This window comes from Meriones unguiculatus, chromosome 9, assembly GCF_030254825.1.
Source record: "Meriones unguiculatus strain TT.TT164.6M chromosome 9, Bangor_MerUng_6.1, whole genome shotgun sequence".
Taxonomy (NCBI): domain Eukaryota; kingdom Metazoa; phylum Chordata; class Mammalia; order Rodentia; family Muridae; genus Meriones; species Meriones unguiculatus.
In genome coordinates this window covers 116,910,524-116,932,417 of record NC_083357.1, presented here as the reverse complement: position 1 = coordinate 116,932,417, position 21,894 = coordinate 116,910,524, and the positions used below count along the sequence as shown (strand labels likewise).

Genomic DNA, 21,894 nt, shown 5'->3' with positions numbered 1-21,894 from the left:
CCAGCTCATGAGACTCAGTCTTAGGAGCACACTCTTGCTAGAATATGGACACAGGAGTCACCAATTCCCTTTCAACCCAGGGTACTGCTCTGTTCATGGCCTACAGGTCTTTTGCATACAACAGATTCACCTTTCTGTCTCCCTCAGCAGCTACAAGCCACACAGCCCACCTAGGCTCCTTCTAGAGGTCTGCAGTACAGGCAAACGGCCACTTTCTTTTGACGAAACTCACATTCTTACAGTGGCCCCCATTTGCTCATTTGCTGATATTCATGTGTCTTCATTACTAGTCAAAATCACAAGCAAAAGGACTCGATGGCAGGACATTCTGTGGCTAAACTAAGGATGCTGAAAGTGTTTAATTATAACTTAAAAATAATTTTCCAAGCGATTATTTTAAATGATTTCTCTTGCAGGGGAAGCCAACGCCTAGGGCTGGGAAGCTGGCTCAGTGGGCTCACATGCTCTCTGCCAAGCCTGATGACGTGAGACCCACATGGTGGGAGAGAGTCCCCTCCCTAACCTGTCCTCCTGCCTCCATGTGTGCACACACGCATGTGCCAACCCCTCCCCAACAGAAGGGTAAAAGAAAAAGCCAAAACCCAAAGCAATATCAGCCTCTGCCCCCTCCCGGGTGAGGAACACTGTTTGTTCTTAGGAGTCACTGACTGGCATCTACACCAAGATAAAAACATTCCTGTCCAACTAATTACTGGTCTAAACATGAAGGGAGACCACACAATCCTTTTAAATGCTTCTTTTATTTCATTGGTTGTACATCGGGTGAGTGAACTGAATATTACAACCAAAACATAGAATTGATACAAATTAGACTCCTGTTTACGCTGTCAGATAACGAATGAGGGGATTCTTTAAGAGTGTTACAGAAAGATTTAGTAGAAATGTGACCAGTGCTATATGGCTGAAAGAATATTTCGGTGAAGTGCGGTTATATCCTGAAAACCAAGAGTGAAATGGAGTTCCCGAGCAAGTGGAGTTAGTTCTCCGAACTACAGTAGCTGTTGAATTGATATCTTCCTGTCTTGGATATTGGTGATTTTGTTTTTGTAATTAAACAAAGCATTTAAGATTTATTCATCATAGTCAGACTTCTGAATATAAACAAACTTTTGGCAAATAATATTTATACAGAAAAATAGTTTTAGATCCTCTCAAATCCCAGAATTATTCTATAAAATTACATTATAAATAAATAAAAAGCAAAATCTGTTGTACATATATTTGTACATCTATGCATTTGCCTGGCCTCCTCCTCATTGTAAATGGTATATTTGACTCTGCATATCATAATCACAATTCTGGAAAATGGATATCATAGTAAAAAATACAGTCATCTATATTTGCTGGGGATACAGGTGATATTTTTATGCTTCATTATTAAGGGCTGAAAATAGCTATGTGCTAATTTAAAATAAAAAAACATGAAATGAAAGGAAAGAAGACAGTTACAATAATTAGTCTACAAAAATATCTCAGTGACTCCCATAATTTACCTTCTAGTAATGTCTACTATCTTCTCAATGAGTTTAAATGAATAAGCAAAGAAAAAAAATAAGTATGAGTGTTTTAGGCAAGTTGTAGCATAACTACATTGTTATAGCTGAGAAAATTACAAATATCAGTGATACATAAAGATGAGAGCTATCGAGGTGAGACAAGTTAGATCAATACCTTTTCACAAATTAAAACAAACACGATACAAGCACTACGCAAGATTACACTCAGAATGTGATTTTTCTTTTGATACAGTTATCAGATCTATGATGTAAGATAAATAGATAGTAATTAGACTTCGACCAACATGAATTAAATGCAGATCTTTTTCTCAATAAAAAAAAAATGATATGGTTGATGCCTCTAGTTTTCAGAACAGGCAATGATACCGAAATTTAAAATATTTTACATTCAATCTCAAAAGTCAAAATACTTCAATCACTAAAATGTTCACAAAGAAAATGGATGTTTTAAACAATTACACATAATATCCATTTATAACAGCTGTTTCATTTCTTAAACAATAATTTAAAAACTATGTAGGTACTGTGTAGGCTATGTGCAACATATAAAATGTGAAATATGAAATATTTGGTACGATAGTGCTGAAAATAAACTTTAAAACAAACTTTCTGAACAAAATTTAAGTGTATCGCTATTACCTTGAAGATCAACCAAGTATTTAAAAAAGTAAACAACATTAAAATATGTTTCATCCATATATAGTATACATATGTATGTGTGTATATAATATGTATGTACTTGTATTAAAGATTTTTTTTTTTTTTTTTTTTTTTTTTACTTTTGAGACATAAAATATGCTTTAAGGTGAAGGAATTAAAAGAACTATTTTTCCATGCTGTAGTTAGTTACAACCCTTTAATCCAACTTTTGAAATGCAAAAACAGTAATGGATTTTTAAAAAGTGAAACTATCTACTTTTTGTTTACATAGTAATTTAGATTAAAGTCACAGTTTGCATCTGTAGTGACTAAACTCGGACGTACTTGAACTGGAATATTATACAGACCTCCTCACCTACAGCTCCCGTTTGACTAGGTTTTAGTGTAGAGTTACTCGGCAACAGGCCGCTGGAGGGTGAGCTTGAAAGACCGATCCCTTAGGGTCGACTCTGGGCATGAGCCTTTCATTCTTGTCAAGCTGGATGAAGTCTGGCAAAATCTAGGCACTTCTACAAAGTCTCTCTTATAAAAGAACTTTAAAAATATACTTGTAAAATAATACCTTCAAGACTTTGTTGGGTGGGTATGAAGCTCATACCGTGCAAAGTGGGTTTTTTTTTTTTTTTTTTTCAATCTACACAATGTTATTCTAGAATCCCATGATTCAGTGCGGCATCTCTAGGCAAACCGAATCCCACACCCTGATGTGTCCCCAGCAATTGTGCTTGAACTGCCATTCAAATTTTAGACCTGCGAGGCAGGTATATGTTTTACTTCACTTCCTGTCTTTGTTGCAGCGTTCATCTCGCCAAGAAGTGAATCATACCCTTTGATCCAGTCAGGAAATGAAATGGTGGTGATTGCAGTTAGAATCGAATCTGCCCTTGGAATAGGTACTTAAACTAATGCTAACTGTTTATTGCTAAATTTGAAATATTCTGAGTCGAAATGAGTATATTGGCTGGTCTTTCTGCATCGGCTATAGTTAGGGAGATAAGACAATATTCCTAGGACAGAAACTATGCTTAGAACCCTGTAAAAGAAAACCTCATCCTTATGCCCTTGAGCATCGTGGCTGGTCTCAGGTAGTTAACTATCTTAGGCTGGAATATACTAAGCATACCATATTTAATATTCCTATATGACATAGCAGAACTAGCCTTAGGGTTGTGGTCTGTCCAGAAGAACTAAATTTAGCATGCAGTTTGTGGCAATTCTATCGAGGAGGAAACAGGATAGTATGTACAGTAACAATGCTTAGTTACTCTCAATGCAGATTCTTGGCATTCCATTCCATTTCTGTTGATTATTTCAGAATTATCTGTTAAAGAAAAAGACAAGCACAATTTAGACCTTCTGCAGGAAAAAGAGTTTAAGTCTTATTCTTTGCAAACAGATACTTTGCAGAATGAACCTTCAACTTCTCATGATTCTGACACAATCATTGATGTTGGAATATCTCTACCCTCATGCTGAATTTTTGCACTTAGCAATTTTTCTGTGCGGCTGCGGCAAAGAACGATGAGTCAAGCGCACAGCGCTCCCTATGACACGATGACGGCATGTGTGGGCAGGCAGCCTGTTTACACCTCAACCCCTTAAACGATTTTGCTTCATGTTTTCCTGATATATGTTCATATGACTCTCAGACTGATACTTGCCCCAGTGATCAGAAGTTTAGTAAGAAAATTTATTCTTTGAAAGTCCTTTATGAACTATAAACATCTGATTTAATTAGACAGATTAATTATTAACATAATTCAAAGATGTAGGCTTATCAAGCATAATATTGCTTCCAACACATAATAGCAACCAGATTCAAATGTAGGATGTGTTTAAATGTCACAGGAAAGAGAAATGGAGTAACAATCTAATTGAGCAGTTAAAATATTCAGAATAAACCCCAAAGCACAGATAAAGCTCAAGTAAGGCTAACCTGCTCAGTGCAAGCTGTGGCTGCCGGGGTTCAAGCCAAGGGCCCTGCCCACTTCTGCATTACTGGATTATGACCCAGAGCCTCCCACTTGCTAGGTGGGCACTCCCCCACAGAGATAAATCCCCAGCCCAGTGAGGTCCCTTTCCAATCCCAGCCTCTTGAGGTGAGGGGGTTGGGCCTATGTGGGCTAGACTAAATAGCAAGCCTAAAGATAAAGTTTTATCAAAAATATTTGTTCTTTGCAATGCTTTGGTTTACCTTGGCATAAGTAATAAACAAAAGTTCATCTGTGAAATAGCTGAATACAAAGAAGAAAAAAACTGATGAAATCCCTTATACAAGTATCAGCTGGTCCTGGTGCTCAGCAGGTTTCCGTTCCTGGTAAGAGGGTCGGCTCTACAAATGTCCTTATTATTCTATTTGATCAGAACTCACGCATATGGATACTTGTCTCTGGTTGCACCAATAGTTGTATGTAATATTTTCAGTGTATCTAGGTGATAAATATGTCCTCTTTCCCTTTATCGAGGCATACACAGGTGTGTGCAGCTGACAAGAATGGAGCTGATTACAGGGACATTCATGTGAAAGGCAAGTCTGTGAGTGAGGACCCCGCTGTGAAGAGTGCCCAGAAGAGGGTGTTGGGAGTTCTGAGCTGCCCAGCTTGTGCTTGGAACCACCTCGGGTCCTCTGGGAGAGCAGGAAGTGTGGACAGCCACGAAGCTGTCTTTCTAGCCCCTACCCAACCAAGCCTCTGTTCTTAAAAAACTTCCTCGGAATTTGAAGCAAATTTGGAAAATAGTGTTTCTTGCTTCATACACTGGTAAATGTAAGAATAACAACTTTCATGTATAGATACTATCACAGGATATAGTATTTAATGCATTTGTCATATTGTCTTTGAATGACATCATCACCATTAGGTAACCTTTAGATTCTCCAAGTAGTCACTTTATAGTTTTGTCTTTAGATGTAGATTCTTGATTATTAAACAGGACTTTTTTTTTTTTCCTATATCATCCCCAAACTTCCCTGCTCTCTGTATAACAGGACCTCTTCCCTAGACATCAAATCTTGCCACCCCATTTTCTCTTATTAACAAGAGACCCTCAAAGACTTAGGGGAATCTACTAGTTTCTTAGCTGAACATATAATAATGTATGCTTTGGTATATGCCTGATCCTGCTTATTGGATGAAATTAAAAAGCAGGACAGAATGAAATTTACGAACACCTGGAAAGACAGCACCCTACAGAAAGCTCAGTAAAAGGAAAGCGGGCACATTTGCATTAAAGAAACTGACAAAAATGCTTTGAACTTGTGTGTGACAAAGAGCCTACTGAGGAACAGCCTGACTGGAAACCAGTTTTAAAGTTGTAACTGACAGTGTTGTGCCAGCCTGCCTCTTCCCTCTGCCGAGCCTACTCAAATGCCAGTGTACGGAGAAAGACAGGCAAAGTGGGTTCTGGTGCTTTTGAAGTCACGATGGCTACCTTGAATGGAGACTAGAAAACTGGCTGCCAGGGCTGTGCCTTTGTCTATCTGAGGAACGAATGTGAAGGATAAAAAGGATGAGACAGTCTCATGGCAGCTGCGGCCTTCAAAAGGTTCTGGGGTTTGCCCTCTGGGCTCAATAAAGCCTCCGGGTTTTCTTCTTAGAAGCTCCGTTTTTGGGGACAACTTCCAGGAAAGTGCCAGTTGTTAATTTTCTCTTCTGAAAACTCTCTTGTCTGGGGTCGTCTGAAAGGAGTTCACTTTGGGGTGGCATGTCCCTTGGAAACAGAACACTAAGGTGATGAACAGCAGCCAATCAGTGCTAGCCACCTCAAATCTGCCTCTTTGAGCACAGTTTCTCAGGCTGGAAGACATGCTACTCCGATCAGTAGGCCCTGGCGAGTGTGTAACACAGTGAGTGTGGAAGCAGGAGGGAAGAGGAGAGGCCTGTGTGCTTCCGGGGTGGTGGGGATGATGACGTCAGGAGCTTCTCTTTAGTTTCTGACCTTCTCTCCTTTAGTCAGATCATATTTGTGATTGATGTTAAAAGGATATAATTTAAAGACAAACAGGCACGTTGTCTGTTTGTCTGCCGGCTTGCCTGGAGATTCCCTTCTGCAGCATCTGCGTACCTGGCCCCTATTCACCTCTCCGCCTGTCTCCTCCACCATGCTTCCTGACAGCTTTTATGCCAGGTGGGCCGAAGGCTTCAGAAGGTGTCTGCGCTTTGAATACTGGCGCAAACCACACACTCAACATTCTAGGCTTACAGGTGTTACAGGTGGCCTGGCGGTACACTACAAATCTGATGTGGACAAACCCTTATTTTGAGTTTGTACATGTAAAAATGGCTAATTAAAATATCACGGTGGGAAAGATGGTTTTGTGGTTAAGAGTGTTTACAGCTTTCTCAGAGGACCCCAGTTCGGTTCTCCGCACCCACATCAGGTGGCTTACAACCTGCCAGTACCCCCACCCCTCGGGGGTTCTGAGGCCTCTGGCATCAGCCTCTAAGGGTGTTTACTCACATGAATGTGCACACACACCCACACACCCACAGGAAGCCTATTTTAAAACAGCTTTTAAAGCAGCACATCAAAGTGAGCGCAGCAGGCTGAGCGCCCAGTTTCCTTCTGTCTTTGGTCCAGGCTGAGGTGGCCACCCCGCGTCCCACACGTTCTTGGAGGAGGGAACTGAAACCTTCCATTCGGTCTGCAGAAGTCTGTGTGTAAGTCAAACGACGAGCCAACCTTCCAAGTCTCCCAAAGGCCCCTCTGTTTGTCGGAGTTTAGTGTCCACTCTTGACTCTCAGTGCCATGTATGAGCCTAGTATGTGCTGGGGTCCTGTCTTGCGTATGCAAGCCCGTGCAGCATTGGCTGGCTTGCACACATCATAGTCATTTGCTCACTTTGCTCCTGGCACAAGAATTTTCTTTAGGGAACGGAACTGGTGCCCATCTCAGACCCATGCCAGCTTCCGAAGGCTTTTTTTTTATGCCTCTTACCACACTGGCTGAGAGGGATGCTCTGAAGAACCCTCCTGAGCTTATAAGTCAGAGAAAGGGGGTGCCACAGGGCGGGTCTGGAAGAACCAGGCTGGTGAATGAAATGGAAGACAGTGGATACTGTCTGGAGGAGCCAGTGCTGGCCCCGGGTGCCACCCACACTCTGGCCCAGGTTCCCTGCAACGAGCCCAAGAAATGTCTGTCAACTTATTCCACATAAGAAATGTCTGTCTGCCAGTCACCCCATTCCACCAGAATGTCCTGTCTCTTTCTTAATGATGATGGATTTAGGACGACCCATCCTTCGCGTTCAAGAGATCTGACCAGGGTGTGAAATGCACTTGGTTGAAAGTTGCTTTGGCTTCTGAGAAACCTCTGCAAGTGACCATAGGAAACAAACCAAATACATTGAGAAAGACAGATTCATTTGTCCCCCTGGTGGGCGAGACCCTTAAATAAGTACTATTACTACATCAGAACCATGACTAGAAGAGGCGAATTCTTAAGTATGGTTATGGCCTGTTAGGGATGGTAAATCAAAACTCTGAACTGATGGTTTTGCTTTCAAACCCCTTTCCCATTAGAACAACACACAAAAATGAAGACAGCTGATACAAAGGCTACAATTTAGAAAGCCGACACACTTGACCTCTGATTAAGAGTGCCTTGACCAATCAATTGTGGTCCTTTTGGTTGTGACAGTATGTGTGACACAAAAATGTTGGATGGCTGCAATAGAGTCCACTTACTAACACGGCAAGGAAATCATGAATTAATTAAGCTCTACCCCTGAAGCTGCTGTATTTAACCACCGATGAGTCTCTTCAGGGTATAGCTATGACCCCGTGTTAACATAGCCCATACGTGGTCCTGTATTTGATGACAGAGCACAACTTACAAGAACATCAAACATCCTTCCTATCATACAGAAGGGCAGACACTGACTAATTCTTGTATTCTTAATGAAATGATGAACTGCAGCAAAACTTAGAAAGAGGTCCTCTGGGGAGGTTCTGGCTAAGGAAATACTGAACCTTTCAGAGCCAGGTGCTGAAAATTCTGTGACTGGTCCACGTGACAGAAAATGACCGTGTGTGGCTCAGAGCCACCTTTGGCTGGTATGTGTGTGCATCACATGCACCTCCTTGGAGGAAATACCCAGCTTAAGAGTTGAGCAATAGCTGTAGCAACATTCGGGCAGACGGTGGCCGGCCGTAAAGTTGGTGGGGCAGGGAGAAAATGTGTACCGGGGCATTAGCACGGCAACCTTCAGACATTAAACGCTCACTCCCAGGACCAGGGCATGCGACCAGCAGGAAGCTGCAACCTACAAAGAAAATACGATCATTCCGCCCTTGGCTCCATCACCAGCTGTGAAATATTCATGTTGTCCTGTCTCTTTCTTAATGATGATGGATTTAGGACGACCCATCCATCGCTTTCAAGAGATCTGACCAGGGTGTGAAATGCACTTGGTTGAAAGTGAAACAGTTTGTGCAGAAATGGAAACCCTGAATTTGAACTCAACAGCTGACTCAGCCCGTCTTCACGAAAGAGAGCACAAAGTATCATGGGATTGCTTTAGTTCTTCAGGGATGAGTGTCAGCACCTCTGGGCTTACTCCTTGTGGGTGGTCTTTGGAAACAGAATGTATACTCTCAAAAGGGTGAGCGTCTACATGGCTTCTAGAAACTTCTACACTCCCTACAGAAAACACCCATTGTCAAGATTCAGAAACGTGTCTTCAGAGACGGCAGCTCAAATAAATACTAGACTCTCTAAGAACAGCTTTGCTCAGTTGCTGTGCAAGACATTTCACTGAATACACACGTGCATCCAAACAACAGAACAATGGAGGGGTGAAGGATGTTCTCCTTAAATTTCTCCTGTGACTAGCCATCAAATGCTCTCTTTATAATGCTGACTTTGGAGAGGTAGATAAAATATACCTTATAAAATATTTGTGTGGCCTTGTTGAACTACAAAAGAACCTTAGAGGAACTTGGTATCATGAACTTCTCTAGCACCTATTTCCGGGCCGATACATTAACTAAGTTCGCAGCAGCTTCCCCAGTAGGGCTATCCAATCACCTTTATGTCCCTGGATTCTGGGGGGGGGGGCACACAGGGTCACCAGCGTGTGGATGAATGTCTGGAGGAACACAGGAAGTAACTGAGGACATTGCCTCATTCACAGAAGGCCACCAGGTGAATCAGGGATGCAGGCAATGCAAGCATGAACCACAAAAGACATCCCGGCAGCCCTTCCGGATACGTGAAATACCTTGGAAAAATATACTACTCCTGCGACTGTCTTCACTTCTTGCCATTCATAGATAGAGGAACAGGTCTCCAGGTCGGGGAGTCACACAAAGCAAAATGTGGCCGGCAAACCAGTTCCACCTGAGGAAACTATCTGAATGTGGCAACAAAAGGAAGGACTTTCCACAGTCACAGAGCTTGGCCACCACAGAGGCCCTTTTCCACGGCCGCAGGGGTCCAAGGCAGAAGGTGTTTCCCTGTTTCCCGGAACAAAAATCATGGCTCCCTTTGAAGGAGAATGGAGACTTGCCTGCTGCCCACCAAGCCCATACCTCCTCTTCAGTGCCGGGGACCGCACCGGCATGCTGACTCGTGCTCTGCTGATGAGGCATACCCCAGCCTCTCTTCCCCACCTTCTTTTTCCTCTCCATTGGCTTTCCTCCCTGCTCAGACTCTCCACTGTCTAACTTTCCCCCTTCTCTGCTCTGTACCTTCACACCTCACCCATGTGGCGGCCATCAAGGTCAAACTTCCCGATGCTGCCATGGAGGAGGAACCCCGGAGCATTGTGATCACAGCACACAGACTCTGCGTGTCTCGGATCAGGGCTGTTTGGTGTTTAATCATAGTATGAACTACTGGAGCCAAACACAAATGTCTCCTGTATCTTGGTGAGCATATAGCATCAGATCAAAACTATCAATTCAACCTCAAATTTTAATGTCAGTGCAGGTAACGTAACACTTTCAAGAAAACACATTCTCCAGTCCACCTCATGACTACTTATAAACTAACTGCATCCAAAGCTGAGAGATAACTGGTGGCACAGGCATGGATACTCTGAAAGGTTCTCTTAAAATTATTTTTGAGACAGGATCTCATTTCGCCTGAGGCTGGCCTCAGACTTACTATGTAGTCAAGTATGACCTTGAACCTCTGACCACTCTGCCTCTACTCCACAATGCTGGAATCATAGGCGTGTGCTGGCGCCGCAGGTATAGCATGTGGTCAAGCACTGTCTATCCCCTGAGCCCTCCAGGCTAGTCTTATCTGTTGTTTTAGGGGGCTGTTGCTCCAAGGGAAAGCAGAATGCTAACACATTCAACTTGCTTTCAGACGCAGATTCCACCGTGCAAAAAAGGTATAACCTGGGCTCCTGGGAACAAATGACGGACAGTGTTTTCCTCACTTGCTCATCACCTTATTTTGGAGGACGGGATGTCTCACTGGACCCAGAGTTCGCTGATTTGGCTGGCCTGGCGGGCCTAGGATAGGAGTCTGGGCTTGGCGAGTGATTTTGGTCTATTTCTATTGAATCCGAAAGAAGCAGCCACACCCATGAATGTGGACAGTGTTTTGTCCCCATTGCAGGGACCAGGCCACAAGCTTGCACTTGTCATGAGTACTGTGTGAGTACTGTGTCATGAGTACTCAGAGGGCCCTGTAAGGCTCCTGCCCCTCCGGGACTGAGCTCCCCCAGGAGTCTGCTGGTCAGAAGGGACACCACGGAGAACCCATCTTTGAAAGATCATGTCCCCATCCACAGAAAGCCGCCCTGGCCGTACATCTCCGGGTCAGTGTGGAGACAAACCTGGACCACTGCTGCTTCTAAGGGGAAACTGAGCTCCAACATCACCGGCATAGAACCTTACAAACGTGCTTTCCAAATGCAGACTATACGTTAAAGAAGGCTAGATCTCCCCCTGTATCAAAACATAGATAAAATCGGGGCCATATTATTAATGCAAATAACCTTAGATATTTAGAATATTTACAAGGACATGTGTAGGAAATGTGGCTGGGATTAGGTAGACAGCCCATTCCTGACGGGTTTCACTGGTGAGACCTCCTCTCTGCATGGATGCTGAATCTGAGAAAAACTTACATGTAAAAGCTAACTTAGGTAACATTAAAACTCTCTTTGTTGCATAAATTGCCAATAATCAACGTGTCTATTCTTTACTTCTAGTTATTCTTGACATCAAGCTTGCGCAGGCTATGAGCTAGCAACTTAAGGACGGACAGTGACTAAAGAGCCATCAGTGCCCAAGGGAAAGGGCCTGGCACAACTGCTTTTTGTTTTGTTTTGTTTTGTTTTTTTAAATAATCAGTTTATGTAGCAATTGCAAAGAAATTTTAGAAAGATTTGTTCACACACATGGTTTTTAAAAATAACTATGTGGGGTTTTTTTTCATAGTAATAAATTAAAGTTTCAGGTCACGAAGGAAAAAGAAAAGCCACGGAGATGAGGTCCTGCTGGATTTGGCACCAAGCCCCCACTCTGCCCCTGCGCTGCTTTGGGGCCCAGAGTCCTGGGCTCTGGCTGCAGCACCTGCTCTCACTGGAATGTGTAACTCAGCCCACTAGGAACTGGCCTTTAAGGCGCCAATGGCAGAAACACCAGCACGCTGAGTTCGGCGGGACGGACAGGAGGACGGGTGAAGCACTGGGGGTCAGAGCGTCCTCTGGGGATGGAATCGCCTCTTGCAGGGAGAGGCTCCCGCTGCCCAGCACGTTTCCCAGCACAGCGAAGACCCTGAAACCCCCTTTTCGTTCTTTGCCTGTGAGGTCTGTGTGTGTATTGAGAGAGACAAAGAGATTAATTTAGTCACTCAATTGTGTATAAACCTTGAGTATAAAGGGAAAAACCCAGGAGCTAGATGTGAGGGACACCTAGTGTGTCCCTCAGAGCGCCTCAGTGTGCCACCACCTGCATTTGTGAGTCCTCTGGGCCTCCGCCTCGCCCTCAGAGCGCCTCAGTGTGCCACCACCTGCATTTGTGAGTCCTCTGGGCCTCCGCCTCGCCCTCTGCCTGCAGCACACTAGAACCTCTGCAGTGCAGTGGGGAGTTAGCCACGGTTACCACCAGCTCCCAACAACTCCCCAGGATGCCCAGGAACACCCTGGAGCAAGACATGGCAAGATGGCAGCCAGAGAAGGTGCTTTATCAGGGAGGGCAGCCAGTCTCCATCCTTTATTGCTGAATGTCCCCAGAGGCGTTGGGTCTTTCTGAGCTGACCTGCATCCCGTAATTACTTGACTATAATTATTTGCACGTTTTTTTTCATTGCCTATACCCTTCCTTATGTAAAGCCCAGCAAAACGGGGCGTCTGTCTTTTCATCGCCTGGTTCCCAGGGCCCAGCTGCATGGTTTCTGATAGCCACTGCTGAGAAGCAGGAAGACACAGTGCCACTGAACAAACAGCGAGTGTTTTTAATAACGTCTGTGTCCCGGGATAAGCCTCACTTCTAGCAGACTCGGTCCGCTGAGAAAAAGCCCGCAGCTGCCCGCAGTCTCAGAAATAGAAATCTTAGAGGGGAAGAAGGCACTTCTGCCCTGAGAAGACTCATCCTACAAAGTAAGATCCCCGAAGCCTGGGCTCGCAGGCGACCCTCTCGATCCCTTCGTTTTTGGAGAAGTATTCGTTCAGATCTCCTGTCCCTGGAAAAGTGTGGAAAAGTGTACAGAAAACCTACAGCGACACGAGTCTGCGCATCTGCTTCGCAATGGTCATCACCACAGCCCACCTCCGGGACTTTCCCTCGTAACGGAAAGCTGCCCCAATTAAAGCCTTCTTGACAGTGTGTTTTCAGTACTGGCAACCGAACCAGAGATCTGGGCATGCATGGCAGGAACTCCCTCTACCCCCGAGCTGCACCGCCGGCCCTTGTGTCACTGAGACACTGTCACGTCGACCTCTGACCTGAGACCCTAGACCACTGGCTGTGCATGGGGCCGCCGCTGACTTTCTAACCTAGTCCTGTGCTTTTACTTAGGGTTAAGTGGCGCCTCCGGTTGCTCACTCCCAGCATCTCCTGCAGGTCGCCTGCAACATTCTTCCTTGACCAGTGACAGTTACCCGAGGTTGATGTGGCCATGGGGTCTATGGGGGCAGTGGAGAAAAACCATCTCCTTGGCACATTTCCTGCTTACAAAATAAACAGCAGGAGTCTGGGATGATTCGGTGTCCAGTCGGCTCCTTCTAGAGCGTCCTGCAGGCTTCCTGCTCTGCAGTGGCCACACAGTGCCCTCTCCCCCTGCAGCCTAGTTTTTATCACTGAGCTGAAACCTGGTTTTCCTCTGTCAGCCTCGCCAACCACCTGCATTTGCTGACAGATTCTAATGCTGAATTAGAGTTTAGGGAGTTTTCACCTCTTCCGAAAAGGTTCAAAGCTTTCAGCAGTAGTTGAACTTTTCATTTTCAGTCTTTTGGTGCCGAGGACCGAACCCATTCCCTTGTGATGCTGGCCGAAGGCTGGCCTGCTGAACCTCCTGAGGGTGACTGGCAGGAGTTCTTCCAGCAAATCCCTGCAAGGACCACAAGCCCAAATCCTGTCAAACGTGCCGGAGGGGCACAGGATTTGGGGGAAGCCTGAGACCTAACTGTCCAGGACCACATGCTGGCTGGAACTGGAACAAGTCTGTTTGACTTGTTCTCATCTGGGAAGTGCATTAAGACACTCCGCAGAGCAATAATGGGACAAGATAAAATAATGTGTATAAAGTCTGATGTGTGATTCAGGCTTTTGATCAAAGGTTGGTTTCTTTCCCTACGGCTATTATTTTAGGATTCATAATCCTAAATCAAATTTGGCTTCTATTTAAATAGTTATTCAAATAATTTTACTGTGATTTTAAGTATAGATTTGAATGCTGCCACACATGTTGGAAATACGCTTGGTTTTTGATGAGGTTAAGTTTTTTAGACTATCAAAGGCATTTGTTCTCGTTTCTACAACACATATGCTGATTGTCACTGATGATGAATCTAGACTGACCTGGGCTCATCTTTTTAATGAAGTCTTGACTGTTGGCTCACAACCATCACTTTGCAAACTGAACAGTCACAGCAGTGCCTGAAGGGGACACCCGCAGCCCCCATTCCCATTAGACACGGCCAGCCCCATGGCCAGGCTTAGGAGCCACGGCCTCCGGGCAGGCCACTCCTCACCTCTGTGCCAGGAACTCAGTTGTTCCACTCCTCCACAGTGCTGTGTGAACATTAGATGTTCTTTTTTCTTTTTGGCAGTAATAGGGGTTGAACATAGGACCCCATGCGTGTGAGGCAAGTGCCCTTCTACTGCGCTACAGCCCCAGCTTCAAAACTGTTTTAATTTCCTAGTCAAAGCCACAAAATGTAGTATTTTCCCAAGCCACATTACTTATTTCTTATTTCTAGACTACTGTGTTCTGAGAAAATGACTATTTATGGACACTTCCAGAATCTTGTTTAAGAAATAAATCCATATCTGGGGTTCAATGTTCACGCGCTCACTTCTCCCAGGACTCCTGCACACGCATCAGCAGTAGCAGGGACCTTCCAGCTTGTGCTTAGCAAACCAACATAAACCCCAACCAAGCAACTCAAACTCCCCGTCCAGGGGCCGGGCACATGGTGGAATTCCTTTTTTGCCTTTACACAATCTTAGGTCTTCCTTTCTAAACTGTGTCCTAGTTCACGTTTCAGGGGTCAGAAAAAGCCCAGAAAAAAAGAGGAGCAATAGGTGTGCACTCGGGCAATACCTCCTGCTCTCAGTCAGTAAGATAAAGCAGTTTTCTGGCCTCATCATTTATTGTAGCACAACAATGGCACATACGGAAAGTATCATTGATGGAGCAATTGTAAAATTAACACTGGAAAAATGTTTGTAGAAAAACAAAGGGTCAAATCTAACTTCTCTCGGTATCTTCAGTCACAAACTCTTCTATGTTCTAAGTTCCGTATTTCATTAGCTACTTATCGGTAGAAACTTGATGTGGCTCACACTTTGGTGGAGGGAAAATAAAAAGGCCTAAATGCAGCGTTCAGAGACCACGTTTCTTCTCACCCTTGTATAATCGTGAGCAAGTGGCTCCAACACTCTTGCTTGCTTTTCATTCTCAAACGGAGAGTGAGAAGTTTCGAGAAGTTTGGAATCTGGCTTTGCTTCTTAGCAGTGTGGCCTTGGGCACATCTCCAACGGCTCCTTCAGGGCCATTTCTGCCCTCAGGAGATAATTCACAGCAATGTCTGTGCAGCGTTTGGCACAAGACAAATGCTCCAAGCCAGGTGGTGGCCTGAGTCACATCTGTGCTGTCTGTGTGCTCTGTTGTCCTTGGGTCCTTCCACGATCGCTGAAACACCTTCTTGGGACGGAGGTCATGACATGGAGAAGAGATTGCTCTAACCAAGTTCAGGCTTGCTGACTGTGCTAGCTTATTCAAGCCGGGCAAGGCTCTTTGCTGACGGATCCAGCTCCTCTTACAATTTATAATGTAACTTGTATCACGGAGAATGTCATTCTAGGCCGGGGGGGGGGGGGGGAAGAACGCTCAGTGGTAAAAGTGCTTGCCACACAAGCATGGGAGCTCCCGCTGGGGTCTCCAGCAGGCATGTAAAAGCCTGAGTGAGGGCTTCCATTAAGGGCAGCCTCCAGCCTCAGTGCGGGAGGGTGGGCAGAGGAGGAGTCCTGGGGCTTGCTCAGCACTTAAAAGGTGGCAAGAGATTGGGACAGACATTTACTGTCGGCCTCTGGCTCAACATACATGTGTGACTGCACACACATGTACACACGGGAGCACACACTGTGTTATTTAACGGGTATGGCCCCGACTTCGGCTTACTGTACACACAGGAGCACACACTGTTATTTAACGGGTACGGCCCCGACTTCGGCTTACTGTACACACAGGAGCACACACACTGTTATTTAACGGGTACGGCCCCGACTTCGGCTTACTGACTCTGGTTTAACTGAAAGCATTCTTCAGACCTGCCCATGACTTGGGGGACCAGGTGACATGCTACAGTGATCGGCTTAACGATGCTGCCTTTACAAAGACCTCGTGGGAGCAGTGACAAGTGTCTGTATCTGAGGCAGGAAGCTCACGAGCATGGGCTCTGGGCGTTGGAGCACCTCGGAGCAGGGATCGCAGCGCATCAGTGCGGTGCTGAAGCGTGATGGGTTCTAGACCGGCTTACGATTCCCCACAAGGCCCTGTCAGGGGTGCCAGCCATCCAGTCTGATCTGGCACAAACCAGGTAGAAGTGCCAGCAGGGAGAGGTCAGGAGCCGCTCTGGACTTCGTCAGGACCGATTCAGGCCGGAGTGCCCTTCTCTACCTTCTCACTACCAGAGACGCCACCCGAAGACCTCATCCGTGGCCCCTCCCAGCCCACAAGCACTCTCCTGAGCACAGTCGCCCGGGGTTCCCCACTCACTTTCCTCTCTGAGTGAGGGTTTTCTACTCCGTGGACCCACCCACTCACAACCCCCCACCAAAGCAAGTTTTGTTTTTTTAAGCTCCCCTGAAATATTGTTACCCTACTTATATCTGCTGTAACTGTTCCTGCATTTGTGAATATGTGTATGACACAATGCATAGGTGTGTGCGTGCACGGGGAGGCCAGAGGTCAGTGTCAGATGTCCTCCACTGCTGTCCACTTTCTGTGTGTATGTATTTGTGGGTGTGTGAATATGTATGTATTGTGTGTGTGTGTGTGTGTGTGTGTATGTGTGTGTGTGAGAGAGAGAGAGAGAGAGAGACAGAGAGAGAGAGAGAGAGACAGAGAGCGAGAGAGCCAGATGTTGCTATCTGGTGTCTTCCTTAACCACTACCTACCTTCCGTTTTTAGACAAGGCCTCTCACTGAATCAGGAGTTGAAAGATTCTACTAGACTCGTGAGCTGCTGGCTTCCCCGTGTCTGCTGGGGTCCAGGGGTGTGCCACCACACCCAGCTTTTCACGTGGGTTGCCGGAGATCCAAACACACGTCTTAACAGCTTTGGAGCAAGCAGCTTTCGGAATGAGCCAGTCTCTGGCCCTTTCGCCTTCTGGCTCGAGATGGGGCGTCTCACTAAGCCTGTATCGTGCACACTTGACCGGATGATCACCTTCCCGCGGCTGGATGATGGTGCGGACTCTGCATCCACCTCATCTGGGCTCTGGTGCTCAAGCGTGCACACCAAGTGTCTCACTGACAAAGCCATCTTCCTGGATCCTCATGTCCACCTTTTACACACTTTCCGGGTCGCTCTGTACCTTACTGTCTCCCAGTCTCCCCCATATCCTAAGGAGATACGTCCCTGTCTGCTCTAGGGATGGACTCTTACCCTGAACCTGATTTCCCATGCCTCGATATTTACATGTGGAGCTTCATTTTTCTCATGGCCTGTTCTGATGGCGTCACATCTCTTTACTAAGCCACCGACCCCTAGTTATCCCTCCCTGCTCTGCAATCATCAGGGGACTCAAACACAGTCGCTAGGTAAGCCCTCCCCCTCTCAATACACACATTCACACACATACACACACACACACACACACGCACACGCACACAGGCTGGCTTCTCCAGCACTCGGGCAGAAGGAGTCGTCCAGATCTGGCTGCAGCAAGGAATAAACAGTTGCTGTTTGGAGTAGATGAGGAACGTTCCACCCGCCGCTGAGCCTGGGACTCGCCGATTCATGCCCTATAGCTAGTGTGTCCTTCTTCCTGTCTGGGTCACACTCACAGGACACCCACAGATCTGTGCAGCTCACACTCATGGGGTGCATCTCCACACACACAGGAACTGCACATCTGTGGAGCTCCAAGCCAGTAGCCTAAAGTTAGAGGTGGAGCATGGCTTTACTACCAAGAGCCAAAACACTCTGAGGAAGACGACTTTTCAGCTCAGAAGGAACGTCTGCCCCAGAGTCACTCCAGACTGTGCATTTGGAGCTCTGGTGTGCACCTCAGGAAGTGCCGCTTCCGGCTCTGAGTGGCCAGTGGCTGGGGACAGGGCTGCTGCGCCCTCAGCCACGTACAGAAGCCTGACAAAGGTTCTCACCGAGAGCTGTGGAGTATTCACGGAAAGCGAACCTGAACTGGATGGCAGCGCTTCCACAACCCACTCTCGCAGACTCTGTAGGCACTTTCCTTCATTGAGCCTTCAGGCTGCTGCCTGAGGCCAGGAAACGCCTGGTGTCCCTCAACCTTCTGCTCTCTCTCGTGTGTGTGTGCACACACATGTACAAGGTATGTGTGAATGCTAGTGCCTGTGTCATGATGCGCATGCGTGGGAATGGACTGTCTCTTTCCACTGTGAGTTCTGGGACTCGGACATTCAGGCTTGTTTGGTGCATCTTCACCTGCTGAGCCACCTGCTCCCTTTATGTTGCTCCTGACACATCCAAGCTCACCCAGTCTGAGAGCGTGCGGTGACCACGGAGAACACGCTCCCCCAGCAGCAAGTCTGCTCCGTTCTGCACTCTGTGAGCTAGACTTGGTCCCCACGAACTGCAAACCGAGCACACGGCAGGGATGTGTGAAGGCTGGAGCGGTGAGGGTCGGGAGTGGGGGACTCCCCCAGCTCGAAGCGCCCAGGGGTAGGTCCTGACAGTCGGCATCGGTCTGTGGTCCTCCCGAGGGGCCCAGCGCTGGCCTGTCCTCAGCCTGGGAGAAGTGTTTGGACGTCTGAGCCTCTGCATGGGGCCTGGCCAGTGTATTTCAGGAGAGGGCGCCCACAGGGGGTCCCCTCCCACGCTGGGCTGTGCAGAGCCTGGGTACTTTCTTGTGAGACACAGGCCCTAAAATGGGTCAAGCGATGAGCAGTGGGAAATGCTGACGGCCTCCTACGTTCCTCTGAATATAGTCGCAGCAGATGGCATTAAGTGAGAGAAATTCTCCAAGGCTGAGCCATGAGAGGGGCGAAGCAGAGCCTCCTTACCTCAGGGTCTCTGGGAAATGTCCACAGTGACAGTGAGCAGTAAGAAAGGCGAGGCAGGTTTATCAGCTATTTGACTAATCACTGATATAATCATACCTGGGCTGGTGCGCTGGTTCGGAGGGTAGAGGCTCTGGGCGCAGGGCGTGATGGCCTGACTCTGATCCCTAGATCCTACATAGTGGGAGGAGAGAAGCCCTGCAAGCTGTCGTCTGAACTCCACATGCGTGAGGTGGCATATGTGCACGCACAAACACACATGCACCCACACACAGGCACACACCCTAAATAAATATATATAATTGAAAAAATGGCGATATTACGTGATAATGTACATTATCAACTAGATTTCAGTAAACTTTTCTTAAGGCCAAATACCCATTGAGTGTAGGGAAGGGGTGAAGGGCATGACCACGAACACAGATGTTTCGCAGACGGGCGTAAGTTAGTTCACACTGTGCTGGTCACAACGTGTGACCTCAGTTTTGAGAGCACTGTGGGGGAGCTCCAGGGATTCCTAATATTAGGCTGTAACTGTTTTTCTCCAGGACATCCCACACACCAGAATAAACTAGAGGGTAATTATCCTCCTTCCACAGAAGTATGATGCAGAGCCAGGGACAGTGGGGTCTCCTCACATCTGAGGCGGGCCTGCGCACCTCTGGGGGGCCCTCTAGGTCTCAGCAGTTCTGGGTAACAATGTAGCGGGTAGGCATGCTGGGTGTATATGACCGATGAGGCCACCAAGCCACTGCTGGGGGGGGGGTGGATTCAGAGCCTAAGAGATTGCTTCCCATGCTAACCTTTCAGGCCGTCCCACATCTCTTTCCTGCCACCCGGCATTCTTTGGACAGGTTCTGTCATGGCAGGAAGGTGTTTTGGCGTTTGCCTGTGGCTTTAAGTTGCACTCTTGTGTAATACGAGAAGGTGATGTTAAGCAGGTCACTACGCTGGCCAGTGCAGGATCGTCTTAAAACTTCAAGTCTGCAGACTCACCCCTCAAATCCATCTGCTCAGTCTTCCCAGCTTCTGTTCCCAGTTCTGCTTGGGATCCCTCAAGTGGCCCAAAGGGCTAAACCCTTTAAGCTGGTGTTCCGGTTAAAGGCCAACTGGAGTCAGACTTAGGGCCACACCTGTACCCCAACTAACGGGATCGCTGGCTCTACTCCAGCTATCCCTGATGTCCCTCCCTTCCGCTGTACCTGCAACTTACAGCCTCAGACAAATGTCAAAACATCTTTAAGGCGTGTGCAGACCCAGCTCTTGAGGAAGGGCAGGGGAGTACTCTGAGCAGGGGCCTCAGGAAAGACTCACTAGGCTGGATTTTAACTGTGCCTTTAAAGGGACAGCAAGTCAAGGGAACTGCATGAACTCTGAATGTGAAGGAAGACGCTAACATGTAAAATACATTTATGTCTCCTCTTTTCAAATAACAGAAGTTGATTCTGAAAGTCCCAAATCCTGGACAGTCTGCAGCAGGCTTCTTTAGGCTACAGGAATTTTGCTCCACATCCATTTCTTAATAGATAAAATGTCCACAATGACACAACTACTGAACCCACACAATGCTAGCCTTCAAGTGGACACGAAAGTCATGCCACACCCCTGCAGTAAGATGCCGGCCAATTCTTCCTTTGATTTGTTCTTTAGAAATTACAGTTCTCTCTTATTATAATATCACCCAGCCCCAGCCCTAGTGAGGTCTACTGTGTATTCTGTAAACGTGACCTGGTGCTCCAATAACCCGATGGCCTCTGTGCCCACCACCACCTTCACAGTCTCGTTCGCTGGCGACACTGGCAAGGCTGCTTCCTGCCCCTGTAGCTCTTGAGTGACTGTGAGCCCCGCCTGACAGTTACATTGGGAGACATGACTTTTGTACACTCATGATTGTACAGACATGAGAGCAAGAACTCTGTGGCGAGACTGGCTGCCTTAACCCCTACGAGGCCATCCATCAGCCACGCCACTTCAGTTAGCGCAGGTAAACTTTGTTCCACTTTACCATCTGTAAAATGAGAAAGATGAACATCTCCCCACTCTCATAAAACCACAGTGAGGATCAAATGGGCATCTCACACACACACACACACACACACACACACACACACACACACACACACAGTACATAATAAGGTCAAGCATATGGCATACTTTGGAAAATAGGAGAGAACCTTTAGACTCATACCTGCTGTGGAGTAAGGGGCTTACATTATTATTATTAGGTATAGTTTAATATACTGATATTAAAAATATTAACTGAACCAGGAAATACTTAATAAATTTGCTTGCTATATTTTTGTTTACATATCTGTTCCTAGAGCTAAGCAGCCATTTCTTTAAGAAGAAATTCTGAATGTACTTATGTATTTATTTTTTTCCTGAATGTATTTATATTCCGTCTTTCTCAAACTGCCAGTCTGAGGTTGTGCAGCTTTTATGGGTGACTCAGCTGTACTGCTGTCTGGCGGGTGTTCCTGGGGTGGGGCTCGTGTAAAGTGCCCCTGGAAGGGTGCCCTCGGAGTTCTGGTGAGCGCCTGCCCTGGGAGTTCTGGTGAGCGCCCTTTCTCCTTCCCATCTCCTGCATCTAATTAGGAATGCCTATGAAGTTCTCAGTGCTGGAAATGAGACTCTGAAACTACTGCACTTGTGACAAACACAGACGGCTCTTGAGCTAGAGTGGGGCGCGTGGCACGCGGTGAACTCTGCCCTTCTCAGCGGACTCCCCACTTTCTCCTTCCTGACCTCAAGCTCCCAAGTCTGGGCACCGAGTGCTCTTTGGCAGACTCTTGGCTCTTCGAAGTTCACTG

The 21,894-nt window shown here is 46.7% G+C and overlaps 1 protein-coding gene across 10 annotated transcripts in view; it reads right to left on the bottom strand.

Moving 5' to 3' along the window:
* Window positions 1-742: 742 nt before the first annotated feature.
* The window catches only part of Mbnl2 (muscleblind like splicing regulator 2), a 146,989-nt gene continuing 125,837 nt past the window's right edge, over window positions 743-21,894 (bottom strand). For 8 of the 10 annotated variants that reach the window (XM_060391623.1, XM_060391615.1, XM_060391613.1 and 5 more), the window contains one exon: window positions 743-3,519. In XM_060391623.1, the coding sequence (XP_060247606.1) occupies window positions 3,392-3,519 (128 nt within the window). In that variant the 3' untranslated portion in view covers window positions 743-3,391. The remainder of the gene's footprint in view (window positions 3,520-21,894) is intronic. The other 2 variants (XM_060391616.1, XM_060391620.1) reach the window with 1 other exon arrangement.